This window comes from Catharus ustulatus, chromosome 1, assembly GCF_009819885.2.
Source record: "Catharus ustulatus isolate bCatUst1 chromosome 1, bCatUst1.pri.v2, whole genome shotgun sequence".
NCBI lineage: Eukaryota > Metazoa > Chordata > Aves > Passeriformes > Turdidae > Catharus > Catharus ustulatus.
Window position 1 is genome coordinate 50,592,002 of NC_046221.1, and position 16,805 is coordinate 50,608,806.

The 16,805-nt window shown below is 39.0% G+C and overlaps 1 protein-coding gene across 2 annotated transcripts in view; it reads left to right on the top strand.

Moving 5' to 3' along the window:
- Positions 1-751: 751 nt before the first annotated feature.
- Positions 752-16,805, top strand: part of LOC116998609 (programmed cell death 6 interacting protein) — a 33,408-nt gene continuing 17,354 nt past the window's right edge. Inside the window, exons 1-5 of one of the 2 annotated variants that reach the window (XM_033064504.2) lie at positions 752-1,079; positions 7,091-7,145; positions 9,870-9,939; positions 13,046-13,173; positions 13,716-13,869. In XM_033064504.2, the coding sequence (XP_032920395.1) occupies positions 874-1,079; positions 7,091-7,145; positions 9,870-9,939; positions 13,046-13,173; positions 13,716-13,869 (613 nt within the window). In that variant the 5' untranslated portion in view covers positions 752-873. The remainder of the gene's footprint in view (positions 1,080-7,090; positions 7,146-9,869; positions 9,940-13,045; positions 13,174-13,715; positions 13,870-16,805) is intronic. The other variant, XM_033064514.2, reaches the window with a different exon arrangement.

Consider the following 16,805-nt stretch of genomic DNA (forward strand, 5'->3'; position numbering starts at 1 on the left):
AGCTGTAGCTGGGCTGGTATGATTAAGTAATTGCATTGTGAGCACTATATGGTGCCAAATTCTTGTTGATGGTGCTCAGCAACAGGGTGAGGAGCAATTGCCATAAACTACAACACAAGAAGTTTCACATCACAACAGGAGGAAGAACTTCAAATTCAGGGTGGCAGATCACTGGACCAGGCTGCCGTGCGCGCTCATGGAGTCTCCCCTCTGGAGACATTTCACAGGCACCTGGACATGCTCCTATGTTACCTACTCTAGGTTACCCTGCCTTGGCAGGAGTGTTAGACTAGATGATCTTCGTTCCAACCCTAACGATTCTGTCAGTGTGTCTGCTCGCACGCTTGGCTAACCTTCTGCTTCGAGAATAAGAGAAGATAATCCCAAAACGTCTGGACAAAAAAAAAAAGTCTGGGCAAGAGCCACCACTAGTGAGGACGGCAGAACTCAACAGTCCCCCGACTCAAATGGAGGGAAGAACAATGCCTGTGGATTAATTAGTACCGTAAGCGACAGATATAACTAGAAAATAGGAATTTGAGTACTAATTAATATGCCTTCGTTTGTTAATATGAGTAAACAGCGTAAAGTTTTGATGACCGGTGAACCCGCCTTTCGTAGGGCACCACCCGTCCCCTCACTTTGCGCAGATCACGACTCGGCGCTCCCCTCAGAAACCGCTCCCCTCACAAGCCGCCCCGATAACCCCTCACTCCCGGGGGCGGTGCCGGGAGAGTGGCGTTGGAGGCGGGACAGGGCGCGCGCGTGCGCGGCGCGCCCGGAAGCGCGGCGGCGGACTGGGAAGAGGAGCCCGAGGTGGCGGCGGGGAACGGCGGCGGTTGCGGCTTTGCTCGCCCGGCAGCACCAGCGGACATGACGAACTTCATATCGGTGCAGTTGAAGAAGGCCTCAGAGGTGGATCTGGCCAAGCCACTGTGCAAGTTCATTCAGCAGAGCTACCCGGGCGCCGAGGCGCAGGCCGAGCACTGCCGCGCCGCCGAGGAGCTCAGCAGGCTCCGCAAAAGCGCTCTCGGCCGCCCGCTCGACAAGCATGAGAGCGCCCTGGAGACCCTCCTCAGGTAGGCTTTCCCCTCCAACCCCGTCATCTTCCCCTTCCTCCGTCTCCCCGAGCCCTGATTCCCCGCGGGGCCGCGGCGGCAGCTCCGGGCCGTGGGCGTAACGGAGCCGGAGCCAGGTGCGGGCGTGCCCAGGTGTGGGCGGCCTCTCCTGCCAGGAGGAAGCGGCCGAGGCTACTGGGCCGGCTCTGGCGGCCTGTGGTTACAGGCGGCCCGGCACTCGGGTGTCCTCTAGCATCCCAGGGTCTCCGGCCCTCGCCGCGCCGCTCGGGTGTCGTGGGGGTGTCACATGAGGGCAGCACAGGAGTGGGAAGGCCTTGTCCCCATCAACATCCCCTTCCCAGTTTGTGTCGTGCCAGTAGCTCTTAGATGTAGGTATAAATTGTAAAACCACAGAACGTTAAGGGTTTGGAAGAGAGCTTTAATCACCTAGTCCCAGCAGCCCCTCCCTCGTCCCCCCTCCCTCCGCTTCCGCCGTGGGCAGGGACACTTACCTCCCTCCCCCTAGACCAGGTTGCTCAAGGCCTTATCCAGCTTGGCCTTGAACAGTGTCAGGGTTGGGGCATTCTCAACCTCCTTGGTACGTCCCTCTGCCAGTGCCTCACCTCCCTCACACTAAGAAGTTTCTTCGAATGTAAATTTCCCCTCTTCCAATTTGTACCTATGATAGACCGTTTTGTTTTCCATAGAGGGTTGGTGTTTCTTTTCGGCATTACCTTTTGCTATTACAGCTTTTCTTTTGCTTCCTTTTCAGTTCTGTGTGTGGATTTGTTTTTGTATTTTGTTACTGGCATAATTCCCTTTTGTTTTCTATGTTTAGCAGCTTCTTAATATATTTGCAAAGTCACATACTTTCTTTTTTTCAGCTTAACACGGTTGGTTTGCTATCAGAAAGTTTAATGGGATCTCTGTGGTGCTGGGGTTACCATAGGTTAGATGAGCAAAAAAATTCATCTGTGCCTTTTGCTTGGTGAAGTGCATAAAGCCTGCACTCGGACTAATAGTTCCATTGACCTGTCTCTCTAGAACACTTACAGTTTACAGTTTTGAGAGGAAAGAAGGAGCTATTGGAGAGAGTCCAGAGGAGGGCCACAAAGATGATTAGGGGTCTGAAGTGTCTCTCTTCTGAGGAGCTATGCCTGTTTAACCTGGAGGAGACTGGAAAGGATTGTACAAGTGCAGATAAATACCTCAAAGGCGAGTTTTAAGGGGATGGCGCTGGTCACTTCTCAGTGGTGTCCAGTGACAGGATGAGGAGCAATGGCCATAAGTTTATGCACAAGAAGTTGTACCTTAACATGAGGAAGAAATTGGTTATGCTGAAAGTGATAGAGCCTGGGAACAGGTTGTCCAGGAAGAATAGGGAATCTCCTCTCTGGAGATGTTCAAAACCCACCTAACAAATGCCTTCCCAAAAAGGAAGGAAGTTTTGTGAATTAAGTTACTGGTGCTTATCAACCCATCACTGGGTATTTGGGCTGTAAAAGCTCTGACTCTATTGGTTGTGTTTTACAGTAGCTTTGTAGTTCCCTTTTCTATTTCTGTCTATGACTGGGTGTGTTTTGAAGATACTCATGTTTATGCCTTTGAAGGTAGGGGAAATTGTGAGCATCTGTGAACTGAAAGAGGGACTTTGTAGCCAAATTGAAAAGCTTACTATTATGTACCCTTGCATGCTGGAGTTGAGCTTCCTTTTCTGAAGATGCTAGTCAGATTTGTTGTTAGTTTCTGTCTGAAATCCCTGTTTGGCCCAGCCACATTTCGTGTCTTCATCCCAATAGTTACTCTGCAGCACCAAAAGAAGGCAGCGCACTTTTAAGTTCTAATCCTTACACCTTTTCTGGAATGCAGGATGTGTGCATGGTATTCCAAGCAACTTGAATGAGTTCAGTGGAGGGTCAGATGAACATTAGAGATGGTGCAAAAATAAATAAAAGTAGTGTTGTGGAAGACCAAGAGGCTGAATAGGAACTCTCTGTTTCAGAGCCAGCAGATTATTAAATGAATTTTTTCATAATATGCAACTTCACCTCAGCTTTTCTGTCTGAATAATCAAGGGAAACCATTTGCAACTGCATAACTACCAGGTTTGAGTCAATTTCATAGGCAGTGATCTGTTCTCTCTGCTGGTGATTAGTGATCAGCAGACGAATATAGTTGGCCCAGATGCTGTTGCAGTAAACTTTAGCTGTTGAATGTGGCTTTGAACTGGTGTAAACATGAAGTGATATCCTGCCCATGCAGAAGTTCCTATTTTAAAACATCTGAATTTTTAATTTTATTGCTTGAGAATATTTGTTCCTTTTATAGTGAAAGTGAGATAAGATGGCCTGAATTAACTGTAAGTTAGAGAAGATAAAACAATCAGATGTATGTTTTCCCTTATTTCTAACAAGTTATGAGTATTTGGTCCATGACTGACCATTTATATTCATTGCAGTTGCCAGAAAATAGGTTTGCTCTTACTTGGTAAGAATATTCTGATGTATATTTTCTCTAATTATTTTGTAAGGCACAGTTACAGATAAACTGCGTATCTAGAAGTTTGAAATATACAGCTGAGGTACACAAGTGCCTAAATGCCTTGTGTTTCCTCTGAAAATCTCCTTGTCGCTCCCAACTTCCAGTGTTTTACTTTTGGTATTTAAGAGCAATACTCAGTCTTAATGTTTAATTTCATTGAAGCTGGAGTTTAAAACTTTGTTAGTGAAGTAAGGTTAGAAGAACTAATTAGAACATGACTACCGCTTGCATAGTTTTACTTCCTTGTGGCTTTTTATAGATCATAATACCTAGTAGAGCATTGTAGACCATTTAACTGTTAAGAAATGAGGGCTTAGTCTTCTGCTACCTAATCTAGGATTTGTCCATGGTTTTGTAATTTCTAGAGCCCTTGTTTTGCTGCGTAGTCACTACAGATTTTTTTTTTAATGGAAGAAATAAACTCTTGCAGCCGCATTTGCTAGACAGGCATTGACCAATAAAGTTTGAAAGTGTGTGGTGTGCTGCGGTTCAACTGCTGAATGCAAATGCTTCTCTTGGAGAAGCATCTGAGATTGACTGTGCCCCTTTTCACTGGGTGACTGGGAAAGACCTCAGCCTACTTCCAAGCTTTCTTTGTTTTGTGAGAATCTGAGTGCTCTGAAGGTAATGTAGGTGAGCTTGGTACAGATGTTTCTCCTTAAGTTCTGTCATAGCAGATTTGATTTAGTGGTGTTTTTCTTTCTTTTTTTTTTTTTCTTTTTTTTTTTTCAGTTCTGAGTATAATTTTAACTTCAAGGGTTTCCTTGTTTCCTCCAATATTAATGACAGCCTGGACTTCACTTCATTTTTCTGGAGACATGGAATATTGGTGCAAGTTTAATTGTTTTAATTCTGGTAACAACTCCTGCAGTTGGTTTTAAAAAAGAAAATCAAGAAAAAGAAGCGGGGGTGGGGGAATGCATGGTTTTATTTTGAATGCTTGAATTCTCTTAGGGCTGAAAGTTGCAGTCGTGTTTTCCAGCTATGAGTTCAGGACTCTGGTTCTTATCTTGAAGAGCAAAGACAGATCTTTGGTCTTTTTGATGTTCTTTTGAATGAAATTTTTCTGTATGATTCTTTGGAGGAGGCACAGTATTTGAGTTTAATGCCATACATATATTTTAGTTAAATTCTAATTTAAACCTTGACTTCCTACTCATTTGATGACTGTTTTTTACTAGTGTTTAGGAGTGTATAATGCTGGTTTTGATGAGAGATTGCTGTATTTTGAGAACTAGATCTGTGTTGCTGACATGTGCACCCCCTCTTTCACTGCTGCAGTTGTAGTTCCTCACTGGCACAGCCAAACACAGTACTCCTCTGTGTTGTGCCCTGTGTTCTCTGTATCTTGATAGTTTAAATTACTGAAAATTTAGTTTTAAATCACACCTTTGTACTTACTATCATCTTTTGTGTATAACTGACTTACGCATCCTTTGTAGCTTTTCCTTCTGTATTACTTTCTGGTTTTGTACTTATAGTTTTGTGCTGTTCTGTGGTTAACATCTTCATTTACCATTTTTACATGTTTAGTTTTATGCATACTGTTATATTTATACCATTGATATTTATAAAACTACGAAATTTGACTTGGTTGTGTTTTGGGATTTTCTTTTTTATCTGCAGAGTTTTAAAGAGCTCTTAAATCTTGAATAGAATTTCAAGTTCTCTAATAAGAAGAAATAGCATAATATGCTTAAAATAGTAAAGAAAACAGTAATAGAAATTCTGAACTTGTTTAAAACTAACCAAACCAAAAGCCCTGTTTAGAGGAGCACACACCTCTCTGGCTTATTTTGTCTGTGGTTATGTTGACACAAAGAATAGTCTGTTTTCAGGGAGACAAGGCTTGGGCACACCCAGCTTCTCAAGGCCATTTGACAAGCTTTGGTCCTTTGCTCCATCCTCATGCCAGGTGAGGACAGTGTATTAGTGGAATGTGGGAAGACAGCTTGGCTTTAGGTTAACAAAGGCTTTTGGTTAACAAATTGAGTCAAGAGGAGACAGCATGCAAAGTGTCCTTTTCTTTGTGATACTATGTGAAAATGAGTGTGTTGAGACCAGACAAAGGCAATGGAGGAAGTATATTTAAATATATAGGTTGCAGTGATCTTCAGGACTAGTTATTATTCTTACCAGTTTTATGAAAGGTATAGTTAAGTCGTTTAATCTTGATTAAATTGCCATCACAGTAAATCTTTGTCGACTTTATTTTTTTAACCTTACAGGCAATTTATTGATGGAAGTCCTGTTGCTGTTGCAGGTTATTGTAGTTTTTGATATGACTCAGTATATTGTATCTTAAATTGCAGTGGCTCAGTTGAAACCTATAGTCTAATATATATTGGAGGTACAATTAACTGAAAAATACACTATTAACTGAAAAATACACTATTTATACTGTATATTAGTTTTGAAAATTTTTACTGAATTTTTAAATGAACATTTATTGTCTGTACAACACAGGTCTTACACATGCATCTCATGCCTGTATCTGTTGTGATCAGTATTTAATATTGTAAGGAGCTGGGAACAATGTTTGTCCTGTTTCACAGACTGCAAGGTGTTTTGTATATTGGGAATATAAATTCTTTATAAAACAATTTGACCAGTGTAATGTTGAGCATATACCTGTGTGGCCAGTGCTACAGGAAGAGTACAGGAAGCAGGCTTCACGTGTTATGTGTTCTTAGCAGTCTAAAGGTTACATGTTCTGCATCTAGCCTGTCATGTTTAACAAATGGTGCCAGTGTAGGGCACATGAGAAAACTTTGAATTCCTTACTGTTGCCTGGATAGATTGTGTGAGGGATTATGCTATACTTAGTGTATTATCTTTCTAGTATCCTCTCCTGAATGTCTTCCACTGTGACTAGACAAAATATTGGCACGGAGAAATTGTGGGTTTAATTCACTGTGACTATTAGAATATATTCCAATGAAAATTAAGTTTACAACTAAAGAATTTTATCAATTATTAGTCTCTCCAGTTGATACTGTACGAGGCAAATGGCATCTATTTCAAAGATGTTGAAATTGGGTTATAATGTTCAGATCAGGAGAGTACAGTGTAGCATGTTAATATTATGTTTAATGCTGTACTTAATTTACTTTTGCAGCATGACTTAATGTATTCATTGTCTGCCTGTATGTATACAGGGACTCCTTTTCATGATAGTTTTTAGTAATCCACCATCCATCAGCTAGTGATATCTGGATAAGCTTTGTCTGTGATACTGTTTTACTTCTGACTGAGACAGGGTTCCCATGTTTTCTCTGAAAAGCTACCTCTTGCTGAACTTGTCCCTCTACTGAAAAAAATCCCTTTGGAAAGAAATTGTCTGTCCTGCAAATCGTCCATTGCTACAAATGAGCTTCTTAACTTGCATGTTGATTTTTTGTGCCTTTCTCCCTACCATATATGCCAGTTTGATAAACCAAAACTATTAATTTCATTTATCTAATAGCTGTGTGTTTTTTTTTTTTTTGTAGATACTATGATCAGCTGTGTTCAGTAGAACCAAAGTTTCCATTCTCTGAAAATCAGGTAAGAAGACTGCCAAACCAGTTACCTATGATGTGTGACTTCCAAGCCTGTACCTAATCCTCCAACGAGTACTTTTATTGAACAAGACATCTGATCTCTCTGAGCCTTATTTTTGTAATCTCTGTTTATTTTATAGTTGGTGCTCACATACAGTCTATGCTGAAACTTCACCTCTAGTGGCCATAGTTGCTTTTGTTTTATAGATTGAGAAACATTTTGACTTTGACTACTTATCACTGTGGTCTAGGGCAGAAAGAGTTGGGCTGATTCCTCTTCAACTCTCTGCTTTCCAAGAAGTCTATTTCATACTATGTTCTAAAGGATTTAAAATTTATAATTTCTATGGGAAAACCTGTAGAAATGGATGGAATATGATCTTTGTTTTCTGAAGCAGGACAGATGTTTCCTTCACAATAGTTAACAGAATAATCCATTTAAGAGTTTATCACTATTTCTGTCTCTGCGTGACATAGTTTTTATATAGGTATGGTGTTCATTATGGTTTGGGGTTTTTTTCCTACCATATTTCTTTAATGTCATGCCTCTAGAGAGAAATTCACCTTGACTTCTCCCTATGGACGGCTTCTTCAGGTGGAGGCTGGAGTAGATCTGTAGGCTCCTGTATTTTGTTAGAAAAAGGTGTGGGTTTACTTTCTGTGTGTTTGCAACTATGACTGAATTTATATTTCTTTATCAAATCAACAAATCATACTTAAATGGTAGTATTATTATTAAAGGGAGAAATTTCTTTCAGTCTTTCAGATTATAAGTACAGTAATTTCACGATTATGAGCCGCACCATTTTGACTAAAATTTTGGTCCGAACCCGAAGTGCGGCTTATAATCAGGTGCGGCTTATATATGGACAAAGAACAAAAACTTGCGGTTTTGGTTTGGAGGACAGGTGTCTGCTGAGAAAGGCAGAAACTTCTGTTTGAAATGGAGAATGTAAACCCCCTCCCTCCAAATTATTATAATTTTGAAATCAAGGGGCTTTCAGGCAAAGATATGGGAATTAGGAATAACAGTTCTTTTCTAGGGAAATTAAAATAGAAATACAGTACTACAAAGGAACAAACCCAAACCCTGACAAAGTCAGAGTACAACCTGACACGCCGTCAGGCAGGGTGTTGGTAGCTATCTGATTAAATGGTGGTTGCAGTCCTCTTGCAGTGACAGATGTGGTTTAGTTGAAACAGTGCTCCTGTAGAAGGTGCAGTTTCCCTCCGGAGGTGATGTGGAGAAATCTGGTTTTCCTCTGGAGTCCAGTGGAGAAAGGGGCTCCCTTAGTGTCCCAAAACCTCTGTTTTTATCTTGGTAAGAAATGCTGGGCTCTTCCCCCTGGCTGGAGCAACTTCCAATGGGACGCAGTAATTTTATCAGTCACACAGTGTCACTCAATGGGCTGTTACCGGAAAATTACTCTCTGGAGGAAGGATGGGTTGTGAAAAGATAAAGAACAATGCTCCCGTCTGGTTTCAATGGATGGCCCATTAGCAGAACATCTCCCACAGAGATAAGGATCACTGCCCCCACCCTCAACAGATGGTGATAGAATAGATACATTTTATCGCACTCTGTATTGTGACATGCGGCTTATAATCAGGTGGGGCTTAAATATGGACAAAGAACGAAAAGTTGCCAACACCCAGAAGTGCGGCTTATAATCAGATGTGGTTTATAATCGTGAACTTACTGTAATTTGAATCTTTCTTCTACATGAGTTTTGCATGTAGCTGCATTTGCTTGCAACCAAGAACTTGTAGTTGCCTTCACTTACAGCCAAGAACTGCACATTGGTTTTCAGTGAGCAAATCCTTTGCCATGGTAATCTAAAAGCCCTGAGACAAGGAAAACTGGAAAACTAAGACAGCAAATCTCCATGTCTGTAAACTGTTCCACCTAAGGGAGAAGTAGTCAGTGGAAGCAGCAATGCAGCTGGGGATCAAACATGCTGCACTAGCACTGCTGCAAGATGACAATACACTATCAAGCAGTGCTGTTGCTCTTCCTGAAGTAATTCTCCCCAAGCCCTTTAAACTGAGAAAGTTTGCCATCTTTTCTGGTTTGATACCAGTTGCCTACAATTACTTGATCAGGTGAATAACAAATTGAATTGTGGAACTTGAAAGCAGATTCTATTAAGTATTTGCAGGGCCTCTGAAGTATGTGCCAGGAGTATAAATAAAACACACTGTTTCTGACTTCATTCTCTTTCCTGAGGGCATCTCCTGATAATGCTGCTATTGAATTCGCTCATAATGAGTCGATTTTGGTATTGCACAACAGATCCAAATACACAGGTTATTTGGCACACTGGAAACTGCCTGGTTGGGTGATTTCCTTAAACTGTTTATAAAAAAATCTGATTATAAAACTGATTATACCAACCCATCAGACTTGCTGGGAGAGGAGTACCTTGTTCAGAAACAAGTTTATCTGTTGCTCAGAATATGAACAGAGTTGAAAAATAGTTCTGAGAATTTCTATCTTGTCTACTTGAAGTGTTTTGAGGAAACTAACAAGAAGGAAAAAATGTAGAATAATTTTGTTTTGAGTACTTCTTGAAGATTTCCTGAAACTTCCAGAATGTTTATAATGTTACAAAAAGTGAATGAAAGGTTTCATACCATTAGAATATAAGGGTTAAATGCATAAATTTGGGGTATTTTAAGATTATATTTGATTTTAGAGGTAAAGATTTTTATTTTTCACAACTTTCAGGTCTGTGTAACGTTTACATGGAAAGATGCTTTTGATAAAGGATCACTTTTTGGAGGATCTGCCAAATTGGGTATGTGAATGTACCAAAAAAGCAAGTATTAATGATACCAAACATTGAGAATATTTTTATGTAGTAGAATTAATAATCTTTCTAGCATTCTCAACATATTTTTCAAATTAATTCAACTATATTGGTAACAAATTAATCACTTCAACATTGATAATAAACAAATAAGCACCATGCAAAAAATTTTATAAAATTATAAAATATTTTATAAAATTGAGATTTTATATTAGATTTCCAGAGGCACAAATACATGTACAGTCTGAGAGTAGCTGTACTGTCTGCTTCTCAGATGTTTTCTGGGAACAGCTCCAGTTGATACTAATCTAGATTGTTAAGGTTCAGTAAATTTTGGGTAATGCAGCTCTTCCTGTCCTAAATGAGTAAGATCATTAGGAAGTGTGCTTATGAGTGAGTCTGTCTGTTCCAGAAGGGCAGTGATGGTAGCTGGCTTCAGTAACCTAGTCTTGATACCACATTTTGTTCAAGAGAATAAAATTATTTGCCTGTGCTCCAAAATTACTCTTCTATCACTTCTTTCTGAAATATGTCATACAGATTTGAAACACTTTGAAAAAAAAAATTGTGTTTTTTCCCCACTAACAAAACGAATTTAAGTCAGATTTGTTGTAGTCATAGAGGGACAATTCTGCACTACAAATTCAGGGTCATGAAATGGATTTGGGACACTTACCGATATAGAAGTAAGACTCCTTTTGAGTAAGTGAGGAACGGTTCGGTTAGGTGTCATCATTCTTTAATATTTCTATTTATACCTAAGTGTTCATCATGATTGGCATTGCAAGACGACTGTTGCAATTTTGTAGTTTGACAAAGTCTAGAAAAAGTATTTGAATTTTACTCTGGTTTTATTTTTATTAAAGTTTTTGCCTACTTTATTAAACTCTCCATTAGCAACTATGGGAAGTCTTTGCAGTTTTCTGTGTTCTGAATACACATACTAATAGTTGTGCTCGTGTGAATTGTATCTGTAACAATACACCACATACCTATGCATACATACTCAGGTGATCTTTGCTTTCTGTTCCAACTATTCTAAGAAGTCCTGGATAATTGGAAAGCTTCCTGAAGATGTTTTGTTTTTTTCCTCAGAATTTGGTTTGATCTTTCTTCTTTGGACCTAGCATTTAATGAGAATTGAATCTGTTTCATTGTAAAGTTCAGAATATTTAGTTATGATGTAAACATAGTCTGTGAATCACCAGACATCTGTAATAATTGTGAGAAAAAAAATCAGTAGCCATAACAATTATGTTCACTGTAAGAATTTGAATAAATGTGATACTACTGCAGCTTGAGGAAACTTGCTTGTCTGCAGGTTAATTATATACTAGTCTAAATCATCTGCGAGGTAGATGGCCAGAGACTGGCAGCAGTCTGTGTCAAATATCAAAAAAGTTTTTAATTTAGATGTGGGTGTGATGTGCAGTTTACAAGCAACGGGATAGGGGTCATTTTGAAACTTTATAGCAGACCTTGGTCGAAAGAAATTAACAAAAGGAGAACAGAATTGGTGGTGAGGTTTCTCAGTGTAAAACAAAGCTATCTGTAATCAAGGAAGCAAAATTTCTCTTGACTTCTAAGAGAAGTTTCTAGAATAAAATTCAGTGTAAAACTCCTGAGAATTCCATGGCAACAAGATGCAGGGATGCAACTTAGGAGTTCTGGCTCCTGCTGTGGTGCTGAACTGTTTGCTTCCCACCCTCGTTGGATCCAAAGTCTGTGTCATGGTGGTAGCTGACTGCTGTGACTGCTTCAAAAGTGACCAAGTTCACAGCATGGGATGTAATCTGAATTATATTAACTAAGTTAATAAGTGGTGCCGTAAGCAGGTGAGTCTGTGGAGAATCTGTATTACTATAGTAAATCACACTTGAGGTCCAAAGTAATTCTGCATCTCAGAAGCTTTCAAGCCTTATTTTCTTTCCTGTCTTGTGTTTTAGTCTTTTCAAAGTCTAAACAACTTTTGTCTGAATTCAAGAACTTATTCTTAGAAAAATTCTGGAAAATAAACTTAAAGAAGGGGGATTATCTTGGTAAAATAATGACAGTGTCAGTGAGTTACGCTGGAAACTAGTGGGAAAAATAACATGTCAGATTTAGGCTTGCTTGCTGAAAACTTAGTGCAGGTTAGTGAGCACTAACATAGAAACTTCAGAGAAGTGTTAGATAAATGTGTAGCTGTTTAAGGAGGCTGGATGTCAGTGAAATGAAACAAATGTATGTCTTTAGTACTTTCATGTTTTAAGGATAACTGTACCTAGGTTTGTGAAATTGAAAATTCACCGTCTGTCACCTCTTGGAGGACTAAGAGTCCTCCAAGGGGAATGTCTGGACACTTTTTGACACTAGTAGGAACCTAATATCTATACTATTTGTTTTTGTGAAGCACTTGTGTAGGGCAGCTAACCTTTTGAAAGCAATTAATAATCAAAATGGTTCCTGTTCAGGTATTTCTGGTTCTAGAGGTGTGGGCTCCATCCTCTGGGCCTATGAAGTACTGCAGGGGTCGTTTCTGGACAGTCTACACTGCTGTCTAGTGAGATCAAGTTTTAATCATGTAAATCCTTAACTGTTTCATTACATGTATAAAGAAGATATTTGTCAGCATTTTCAGCTGAAACAATAGCTTTAAAAGTGAAAAATTCCCTACATTTTAATACATAGAAAACAGAACATGTAAAAGTCTTTGTAATTGGTCAGTTATTGCAAGGTGATTAATGTGTGCAAGTTCATGTTTCCAGATGACTGCTTGGTAATGTTTCAAGAGCAAGAAAGCTGCACTCTGGTTAGAGAGACTTCAAAATTATTTTATATACATTTTCATGCTGTTGATTTTATGCTTTGTGTCACTTTATGTAGTTACTCGCATGGAAACATTTTGTGGTAGTACTAAATTAGACTTTGCAAAGCCTTCAGAATGAAGATGACTTCAACTTGAAAAGTTCAGTAAGATTGGGGTTTTGTTTGTTTTTACTTGAAACTATTGATACCTTTACTGATAATAATAGTGTCGGCCTCATCTGTAGGATGCTAGAGAAGTGAAGTTTATTTTCTTAAAAGTCTGGCTAACTGTCTGTCTTGCGTGCAGCTCTGGCAAGTTTGGGATATGAGAAGACCTGTGTTTTGTTCAATTGTGGAGCACTGGCAAGCCAGATTGCAGCAGAACAGAATCTGGACAGCGATGAAGGACTAAAAGCTGCAGCTAAGCACTATCAGGTACAGCGACTCCCTGCTTCTGTTAATGAGTTCAGAATTAATATTCTTAAAACATCAAACAACTATCTCTCAATTTTAAAACTATAAACACGTATATTAATATATATATGTACATATTTTCCTGCCCTTAATTGGAAAGATGGATTGACTGTGAACCTGGTCTTGTGTACTTACTCCCTCTCAAGCAAGTTGGTAACTAAACTTTCACCTTAAGGTTTAAAAATCTTAGCTAGTATAAATTTTAGTTTTCACAATATTGCAGTAATAATCTTACTTCTTTCTGGAATGTGTTAAAATCTTAGGCTGTTAAGTGTAACCAATATGCCATTATTTAGAGTTTGTCATGATAATCGTCTCATTGTAAGAGACACGGTCTCATTGGCTACAAGAACAAGAAGTCTCAAGAAGTTGTTTTTGTTGGCTAAACAATAAATGGGAGACCATACACCAAAGAAACTTTTTTTGGTATTTTTATATATATTATATTTCTTAGTGAGAAAATGTGTATGTAAAGAATGGATGCTAATGTTATTTTGTTTTAGTTTGCTAGTGGTGCTTTTCAACACATTAAAGACACAGTTTTGTCAGCCTTGAATCGAGAGCCTACAGTGGACATCTCTCCAGATACAGTTGGGACTCTCAGTCTTATTATGCTGGCTCAAGCTCAAGAAGTCTTTTTTTTGAAAGCGACAAGAGGTATATTTTAGTTTTTGGCTTGTATATTTAAGTGTATGTTACAACTTCCCCAAAAAATTGGAAGTGTTTTAAGTTACCAAGGGCCTGCACTAAGGACACTAAGGGTGTTTCAGAAGTTTTTGTTTGCCTTTTCAGATTCTCCCCATGCTCCTTGCAGGTCATTAAACACAAAATACAAATGTCCCTTAAGAATATGTCTAAGGTTCACCTGACAGTGCAGTTGTTCTACCTACTTTTTTACATCCAAAACATTAGTCTTAATCTTTACAAATGATATAATAATATTTTTCCCTTCCCCCTTTGAAAACAGAAGACATTCTCTGAAAGAACTGAGGGTAGTAAAAATGGTGCATAAGGGGTTTTGCAAGTATTTCCCTTCTCCCTTGTCTAGGGAGTTATTTCACGAGAATTTAGAAAGAAACTAGTGTGCTAGAAACAAAGGTATTTTTCTGAGAGTTGAAGGCAAACAAATTCTGTTTTGTTGCTCCTGCTTTCAGAGAGGAACTCTTTTACCAAATCTTTTAGAATGCCCAGTTGAACTCAGGGAAATTCTGCAGGTAGAACAAAAAAATAATTTCCCTAGATGTTAAGGATTGATTGTGAAATACACATTCACAGTCTAGCTATCTTAATATAACTGTTCGAGAACTTATGGTTCAAGGAATTTTTCGGTGAAATGGTACTATCTTTGATACAAAATTTCTTACTCTTCTGCTCTTCTCTCTTTGTTTAGGAAAAGTTGTTTATCTAGAAGTTACAGATACTTAAAAGTAGAACTAAGGACATAGATGTCAAATGTGATTGCCCACAGATGGCTCTCTCTCCTGACATAATTTGGAATACTTTGGATTATTACTGTGGGTTATCTTAACTGCGGTGTTTCTTGTCTTCACAGGGAAGGTCCCTGAAAATTCTTGTAGCCTTTCTTCCTTTAGGAGAATCTCAACAAGAAACTGTCATCCTTCAACCAGCTGATAAATTATGTTTGTTTGTTATCATGCTGGTAGTGGTATTTTAGTCCATGGCTGATTGGACATTGCTTTGAAATAAATTTGTACAACAAATGCCTGAAATGTTTCCTTCAGGAGCGAAGCAGGTTCTTCCCTTATTTTGTGTGACAAATTGATTGTCACCATCTTGACTTCTTCTTTTCAAAAACATGAAAAAGACAAAACAAGGCTAATGCAAACCCCAGATGTGCCCAGTGAACTGAAGATTTTTTTGATTACTCCTAAGATCACAAGTGTTTGGCAGTGTTTGAAGGACAGTAAGGTTAATAATCATCTGATTATGAAGGCTGTAGATTGTGCTGGATTTCCATTCTTTTCTCTGAGGGGAAAGACATTTTGTGAACAATCATGTTTTACGATATGATTAACTTCAAAAACCTGTTTTTCAAATGCAAATCCTTCAAAGTTAGATTTCAGAACAGAAATTAAGCTTCTTGCTGCATTGACTATTTATCTTACTTGGAATTTTCTGGGTTTTCTCTCATATGAGATTTGTCCATTTAATGACTTTCCAACTACAATGGTATTTGTGATAGAACTGAATTTATTTAGAAGTTGAAAGAAAGCAGGAGTGTTTGGCAGAAGACAAACTGGTTACAAATTACATAACTATTGACCTAGTTATTTTAATTTCTGAGCCTTTCCTAATGTTTTCTTTAGGTGTCTTAAGTCTGAACATGTTTGCTCTTCTGAATTAAGGCTTACATTGTAGCTGCAATATTTTAAAGATACATGAGTGAAAACTAAAGCCTCTGATGGTGAAAGATATGTTCTGAGTTCTCTGCGTGGATAAATGAGTCTCTCTAACATTTTCTTTGTTAATGGAAATGTAGTTAATATGCCAGTATTTTTTTCCTTTCGTAATGGTCCAGCTATAGGAGGGAAGATGCAACTACTGCACAATTGGTAGGACTGGAAAGAAAAGTTATATATGTTTTTTGTGTGGTTTAGTTTTATTCAATATGTATTGCACCAGACTTGAACATTCTAGCAAAGAAGACATGTGGTGTATTTCATAAGCTATTTTTTCCTAGTTTGTCCTCTAAATCCTCTTCCACAGTGAAAAGATCTTTCTGGCATACCTTAAACATGTTTACCTCATAGAAGCTAAATGTATTATGTAACGGCTCATGTCTGAAATGTTGTAGATAGATATGTGAATATGCTGATATGAGCATGTCACTTGGGAATTCTTTTGGTTGAATATTGGCAGATAAGCATACTTTGCAGAATTCCTAATCTCCCCATAGTCCACAGTCACGTTTATCAGTATGCCAGTACCTAAGGGTCACGGTGTCAGGGGGTGCTTGTTTCTTAGGGCAGCTTTTTAGAGCAGACAGCCAGTGTTTTCACTGATTACTAACCTTCTCTTGAAAGGTTGAATTGCTAGTGCCGGCCAGAGGTTATCTTCTTTATAAAAGGATACAACCTCTGGCCTGCACTACCAATAGTGCAGATCTCCTTTGTAAAAGGAGACAGAGTTCCAGCAGTTTTGGCTTCAGGAGCAGGATAAGGATGTGAGGCAGTGGATACCACTGCAGATAGGCATATGTGCTGATAAGAATAGTGTATATGACTTTGAGGAGCTGTGGTTATTTATGTCTGGGAATGATGTTTCTGTATTGGCTGTAAGCTAGCAGTGGTGTGGACTGCAATGGAAAGGACCAGTCTCTGTTTCAGAGTCCTGACATGGAACTGGGTTAGGAACAGATCCTGCTGAAAATAAAGCCTATTTTGCTAACTAGATTTCAGCTAAATTCTTTGACTATGGCTATACAAGTGCTTGTGCTGGCACAAGGAAGGGCTGGGAGCAAGCTGGTAGACTTGTGAGTGGGGTTGTTGTGGCTTTTTTGGCAGCTTGCCTTTGGTTTGAGGTAAAGCATTACTCTTAATCCTGCATAAATGCTTGCAGCTGCCAGAAGATTT